The sequence below is a fragment of the Labeo rohita genome, chromosome 9, assembly GCF_022985175.1.
Source record: "Labeo rohita strain BAU-BD-2019 chromosome 9, IGBB_LRoh.1.0, whole genome shotgun sequence".
Lineage (NCBI taxonomy): Eukaryota > Metazoa > Chordata > Actinopteri > Cypriniformes > Cyprinidae > Labeo > Labeo rohita.
In genome coordinates, this window is record NC_066877.1 from 34,921,573 (window position 1) to 34,929,485 (window position 7,913).

A 7,913-nucleotide genomic window follows, 5' to 3' on the forward strand; every position below is an offset into this window, starting at 1 on the left:
AATGACTCAGAGTAGGGCAACATGATTAATCAAAATTAAAGAGAAAGGGGGGGGGTAGCTTTGAGTTAATTTGGTTTTGATGGTATCATGTAACCATCAAAAAATAAGAAAAATATTACGTTTGAAAGAAACATTAGAAATATTCTTATTTGTCTTAAACTTTTAATTAGTGAAATTTCAGCTTTTCTTTGTAGAAAAATCCCAATTAGATTTTCTTTCCTTAATTATACAGCTACATTAAACAGCTTATGTTTGCTTTTCAATCTTCATTTGATGTCAAATTTTAAATCAGAATGATAGTTTGATTGTTTAATGTTTAAAATGCAAGAAATTAAAGACAGCCATATATATTAGTACTGCAATTTTATAGTTATACTGTAAAATAAAATGTATTATTTTCTTAAATGAGATTTTAAAATAGTATTTTTAAAATACTACATATACACACAAACACACACACACACACACACACATATACAGTATATATATAAAATGTAATATATATATATATATATATATATATATATATATATGGCTGTTCTACAATTTTAAACATTTAATGTTTAAAATTGTAGAACAGCCATATATATATATATATATATATATATATATATATATATATATATATATATATATAATATAATATATATATATATATATATATATATATATATATATATATATACATAGCCATATACAGCCAAAGTATATAGCCAAAAATAATAGTATTGTAATATTTTAGTTATACTGTAAAAAAGCAAATATTTTTCTTGAATACTTTTTATTTTACAATGAAATATTAAGATAGTATCCAAATATTTTGTTTATATAAATAATTTTATGCTTGGTTTTCAATCTTCATTTGACATCTAATTTTAAATCAGAATGAAAGTTTGATTAATGTTAAAAACTAAAGAAATTAAGACAGATATTATTATATAGCCAAAAATAATGGTCTTACAATTGTACAGTTATACTGTAAAATAAAACATATTATTTTTCTTAAATATTTGATTATTTACAATGAAATAATTCAATAGTATTTTTAAAATATTTTATTTATATAATTCATATTTTTAAAATAGTAAGCTTTTTTAATAATCACATTTTAAACCACATTTTTTAATCAGGAAATTAAAAAAAATATATAATAAGTTTTCCCCCCTAAATCGTGCAGCTAAATTAAATGACTTGTGTTTAGTTTCCAATCTTCGGTTGATGTCTAATTTTAAATCAGAATAAAGAGATAAGACAAGACAAACTTTAGGTTGGCTTGACAAAGCCGCACTAGAAAGTTTGAAAAAGTTTAAAAAGTTTAAAAAGTTAAGAAAAAAAAACTTTTAAGGTTAAGGTAACTTTTATGGTTTTTTTAGTCTGAAATAGTTTGAAGTTTAAAATAATTTTAAAAGGTTTTGAAGGCAATAGTCTCAGATAATTACTAGCATGTTTTCAACATGATTAACAGGTGCTAACATGTTTATATCATGATTTTAGTATAGTTAGCAAGTTGCTAGCATGTTTCTAGCATGATTAACAAGTTGTTAGCATGTTGCTAGCATGTTTTTAACCTGATTAGCAAGATGCTAGCATGTTGCTAACGTGTTTTTAACCTGATTAGCAAGATGCTAGCACGTTTCTAGCCTGTTTCTAGCATGATTAACATGTGCTAACATGTTTCTAGAAAGCATAACAAGATGTTAGCATGTTGCTAGCATGAAATAGCAAGTTACTAGCATGTTGCTAACATGAAATAGCAAGTTATTAACATGTTGCTAACATGTTTCTAGCATGATTAGCATGTTAAAAGCATGATTAACAAGTTACTAGCATGATTCTAGCATGATTAGCAAGTTACTAGCATGATTCCAGCATGATTAGCACGTTCATAGCATGTTGCTAGCATGAAATAGCAAGTTACTAGCATGTTGCTAACATGTTTCTAGCATAATTAGCATGTTAAAAGCATGATTAGCAAGTTACTAGCATGATTCTAGCATGATTAGCAAGTTATTAACATGTTGTTAACATGTTTCTAGCACGATTAGCAAGTTACTAGCATGATTCTAGTATGATTAGCAAGCTACTAGCATGATTCTAGCATGATTAGCATGTTAATAGCATGCTGCTACCATGATTAACAAGTTATTAACATGTTGCTAACATGTTTCTAGCATGATTAACATGTTAAAAGCATGATTAGCAAGTTACTAGCATGATTCTAGCATGATTAGCACGTTAATAGTATGTTGCTAGCATGAAATAGCAAGTTATTAACATGTTGCTAACATGTTTCTAACATGTTTCTAGCATGATTAGCATGTTAAAAGCATGATTAGCAAGTTACTAGCATGATTCTAACATGATTAGCAAGTTACTAGCATGATTCTAGTATGATTAGCAAGCTACTAGCATGATTCTAGCATGATTTGCATGTTAATAGCATGCTGCTACCATGATTAACAAGTTATTAACATGTTGCTAACATGTTTCTAGCATGATTAGCATGTTAAAAGCATGATTAGCAAGTTACTAGCATGATTCTAACATGATTAGCATGTTAATAGCATGCTGCTACCATGATTAACAAGTTATTAACATGTTGCTAATATGTTTCTAGCATGATTAACATGTTAAAAGCATGATTAGCAAGTTACTAGCATGATTCTAGCATGATTAGCACGTTAATAGTATGTTGCTAGCATGAAATAGCAAGTTATTAACATGTTGCTAACATGTTTCTAGCATGATTAGCATGTTAAAAGCATGATTAGCAAGTTACTAGCATGATTCTAACATGATTAGCACGTTAATAGCATGTTGCTAGCATGAAATAGCAAGTTATTAACATGTTGCTAACATGTTTCTAGCATGATTAGCATGTTAAAAGCATGATTAGCAAGTTACTAGCATGATTCTAACATGATTAGCAAGTTACTAGCATGATTCCAGCATGATTAGCACGTTCATAGCATGTTGCTAGCATGAAATAGCAAGTTACTAGCATGTTGCTAACATGTTTCTAGCATAATTAGCATGTCAAAAGCATGATTAGCAAGTTACTAGCATGATTCTAGCATGATTAGCAAGTTATTAACATGTTGTTAACATGTTTCTAGCACGATTAGCAAGTTACTAGCATGATTCTAGCATGATTTGCATGTTAATAGCATGCTGCTACCATGATTAACAAGTTATTAACATGTTGCTAACATGTTTCTAGCATGATTAGCAAGTTACTAGCATGATTCTAGTTGCTAGGCTTGGCTAGACAGATCAATAGATTAGAAATATTAGACAGAATGGAAGTTTGAATTGATTAGAAGGGAAGTCTTGATTGAGTCTCAAGGGATTCTGGGAGTTTGAGTTTGAATTTTGTCAGTTGGAGTTTGAATAGTGTTGCTCATTTGAACATTCCGTCAATGTAAGTCTATGGGATTTTTATGATTTTTAATCGTTAATTTTCTGAAAACTATAATTCGAATCCGTTAGAAAAGAGACAGCACACTATGACTTTCTCAAGCCAACCTAAAAATACGTTATTTATATAATTATTATTTTTTAAATATTATTGATAATCACATTTTTTAAAATCGTAAGCTACATCACATTTCCCTAAATGGTGCAGCTTACGTTTGGTGTTCGGCACTTGATGTTTTATATGAAATCACAATATACTGTTTTATGACAGGGCTTTGTTTTGTTGCACATGCTTTACCTTCTCCAGGCAGGCCGTCCCGACCCAGAATGAACAGCTTATAACCGTACAGGCCCTCCAAGACCTGCGGCAACGTGTTCATCGCAAACATCTCAGCCTTTTCGCTCGAGCCTTCGAGGACTCTGGGATAGGCGATGTAAGCGTCATACAGCCTACCATCACCGTCTACGAGAAACAGAGCACAGAACATGCAAACATAAATACATTTAGCAACTGAAAAAATGTCTTGCGGTGCTGTGCTACTGAAAGGTGTTAATTCTAGATAATTTAGCTGGTGTAATTTCCCAGTAACTCAAGCTGCTCAAGTGAATTTCCTGTTTATTGACTACCTGTGGTTTTGTAGAGGAATGGAAAAACAGTCCTGACCCACAAGGCCAGCTCCACTTTGAAATGGGTGCAGAGAAGCACACCTGCCACAAACAGAAATGTCACAAAGCCCAGGAGAAGACCAATTAGCAAGGAAAGGTCCGGATCTGTTGAAGCGACGGGACAAACAACAACAAAAAGAAACTGTTTATGTTTTGATAGTATAATAAACATGTTAAAGTAGATCATGTTTGCTTCTTAAAAAATTATTTCTCACTCATCAATCTTCAAATGGACTTAAAAGCAATGCAAATGTTATATAAACTTCAAAACACAGTATGCAGAATATTAAATAAGATTAATTTGTCATAAAAACGATGGCGGCATGTGAGTAAATACAATTATTTTATTTAAAAAAAATAAACAAACTAGTTAATGAAATGAAGAAAGAGTCTTTTAAAATGTTACTCATTTTCAAAATTTAAATATCATTATTATTAAAAATAAGTTATTAAAATATTAAAATTAACAGATTTAAGTCAAAAATATTAATTTATATTATTAAATTGAATTACCAAAATCAATAAAATATAACATTTAAAATTAGGGATGTAAATTACTAGAAACAAAATAAACAATCAGAATTTTCTGCATATATTCATGAATATTTCAAAAATATTTTAAATAATTTAATTAAATAATTAATTTAAAATAAATAAAACTCACTTTTTTCTCAAATTTTAAAATTTAAATTCATTAAAATTAATAAAATAAATAATATGAATTTTCTGCAGTTATTCGTTAACATATTTTAAAAAAATAAAAAACAAAGACAGCCATAAATATTAGCATCATAATTTAACAGTTGTACTATAGAATAAAATGATTATTGTATTTCTTAAATACTCATTTTTTTTTATTTTACAGTGAACTATTAATATGGTAATAATACTTATTTTGTTTCATATTTTTTAGTAATAACAATAACTACATTATTATTATTTATTATTATATAACATCTTTAAAATCTATTATTTATTATTATATAATATTATATAATATCTATTATGATTAATTTTTTTATAGTCATATTTGTGCATCTCTAAAAACAAGAACGACAAACCTGGAGTTTCTTAAAATTTTTCAGGCAAAAATAAATGCAGAAATAAATAAACAAATAATCAGCTTTTTTCTCAATGAGGTATAATATTGTTTTCAATGTTTAATATTAACAATTTTTAATTTAAAATGAATATTTACATTAAAGTAATAATTAAGTAAAACATTGCACAACCAAATAAATTCTTTATAATAAAATAAAAAATTAAGTAAAACGTTGCACAACCAAATAAATTCTTAATAATAAAATAAAAAAACTGTGCAGATTTGATGACAGTTTGTGCTTTATATACAGGTAAATATATTAAAATATTAATAAATAAAAGTAAATAAATTAGTTAATAAAATCAAGGGGCATAAAAGATTATGTAGAAACTAGGGTTGTAAAATTAAACAACAACAATAAAAACATTATATGCAATTATTAATTAACATGTAATTAAGCCATAAATATTAGTACTGTAATTTTACAGTTGTACCATAAAATAAAAGTTTTATATGATTTCTTAAATACTTGATTTTTTATTTTACAGTAAAACATGAAAATAGTAATATTTCTTAAATATAATAAAAAACAAATAAAAATAATATTTATAGTCAAATAAAATATTTAAATTGTGCAAATTGAGCTCTATAAACAAGCACAGCAAACCTGGATTTCATTTTAAATGCAATTTATCAACAAAAAAAAAAAAAAAAGTGAATTTGACATTACACACAATTATTAAATTACTACATTTTCTGTAATTATTTAAAAAATGTATGCAATTAAATCAATTAATATGTATATATATATATATATATATATATATATATATTATGTCTACAAATCATTAAATCAATGTAATATGTTAAATAAAAACTAATATTACTAAAAAATGATTACTTTAATTATTTAATCGATAGTTAACCTTTAAAACTTCACACAACCTGATAAATTCTTCACAATAAAAAAAACAGTGTAGATTTTTGATGGTTGTAAATGCAGGAAAATCTCAGCAGCTCTGACATCAAAAAAACAAAAAAAAACAAAAAACACACAACACCCACTGCTCTAGTTTCCAACAACTAGTCATTTGCTGTCGACACTAAAAGTGAAAACGCTGTGCCAATAAATGATGTCTGATGTACAGTTATAAGTGGCAAAATCCAGGGGAACATGTATGAATGTAAAAATGTTCATCGTTTGTGAATTCAGCTGGCTAATACATTAAGATTGTTGTGTTGAAGTAATGTTTGTTTAGGTGTTGCAGTAACACACCCGAAGGGACGAGTGTGATGTGGCCGGTGGGATTTCCTCGGCTGCTGGACACCATACAGGTGAAGTTCAAATAGAAATCCTCCTCCAATACGGGCGACAGCGTGAGCGTTTGCACCAGAACATAACCGTCATCCGTTTGGCTTTCACTTTAAGAGGAAAGGACAAGGGTTACACTTCAACTGAAGGAAAAATATTTTAATACACCCACATTTTCACCAAAACTGAGGGAAAATCCCTCAACAAACATGTGGTTTGTCTGCCTGTGTTATTCTCACACTGTTCGACATTTCTGTAATTTCTACAGTTATTAACTGTATATCACCCAGTGTAATACTGCAAATGCCCTTAATGTAATAACCATTACATCATGGGAAAATTTTGTGACATGTTTCTGCAAGTGTTTGTCAGATTTTTGCACACCAGTTTAGCCTAGTAATATTTCCCCGTCAACATGGTAACACGGTAACAAACTTTACTATGATAAACTGCACTGTCGTTTCAAACGGCTTTTGTCAGCTTATTGAATTAAGTTACTGAATTAAAATGATTTTTAACGAGCAGCACTTATCGTATATTAACATTAGGTTAACTAAATTTTGTTCCGGTGTTAGTAGTTAGTGTTGGCCAGTAGCCTACTGAAAAAATAAAATCGTATGTTAGCCAGGTTAAACAAGTTTTATGGCTAACTATCTTTGTAGTTTTAGAATTAGTTTGTTCTAATTAAGTTGGCTTGATAAAGCCAACTTACTGAAATGCTATTTAAACTTTAGTTATTATTATTATTATTGATCGGACTTACGATTTTCCTAAAAATGGTGATTGAAATTGGGAAAAATCCCATAGATTACATTGACGGAATGTTCAAATGAGCCAAGACTATTCAAACTCAACTGTTAAAACTCCCAGAATCCCTTGAGACTCAATCAAGCTTCCCTTCTATGTACTAAATTTCTAATCCATTCAAACTAACTTGCTAATCATGCTAGAAACATGCTAACAACTTGTTAATCATGCTAGAAACATGCTACCAACATGCTAATCATGCTTGAAACATGCTAGCAACATACTAATCAGGCTAGTAACATGCTAATCATACTAGACTCATGTTAGCAACATGCTAGTAATCTATCTAATCTAATCTAATCTAACAGATTAGCCTTTAAAACATTCAAGCTTTAAGCTTTAAAAGTACTTTAAACTTCAGTCTGTTTCACACTGAAAACAATCAAACCAACAAACTTTTAAAACTTCTAAAATCTTTTAAAACTTTTACGCTTTTTTTTTTTAAGACATTTTCAAACTTTTTCAAACTTTCTGGTCCATCTTTCTCAAGACAACTTAAAGTTTGTCTTGATAATTAAAATCTAATTCATCAAGACTAGGGACACCAAAACTGACCAAATTAAAGTCTTAACCCTATCTTTATCTTCTCCGAAACACAGCTAAATTTAGTACGCACTTCGTGGTTTCCTGATGAATGCGATGCAACGTGCTGTCGGAGATTAACTGGTC

General features: G+C 28.6%; 1 protein-coding gene across 1 annotated transcript in view; it reads right to left on the reverse strand.

The window, feature by feature from the left end:
• Window positions 1–7,913, reverse strand: part of zmp:0000000936 (interleukin-1 receptor type 1) — a 39,329-nt gene that overhangs the window by 3,294 nt on the left and 28,122 nt on the right. Inside the window, exons 6-9 of the mRNA XM_051119823.1 lie at window positions 7,861–7,907; window positions 6,402–6,547; window positions 4,045–4,188; window positions 3,716–3,880 (exon numbers count right to left, since the gene is read on the reverse strand). Coding sequence (XP_050975780.1) covers window positions 3,716–3,880; window positions 4,045–4,188; window positions 6,402–6,547; window positions 7,861–7,907 — 502 coding nt within the window. The remainder of the gene's footprint in view (window positions 1–3,715; window positions 3,881–4,044; window positions 4,189–6,401; window positions 6,548–7,860; window positions 7,908–7,913) is intronic.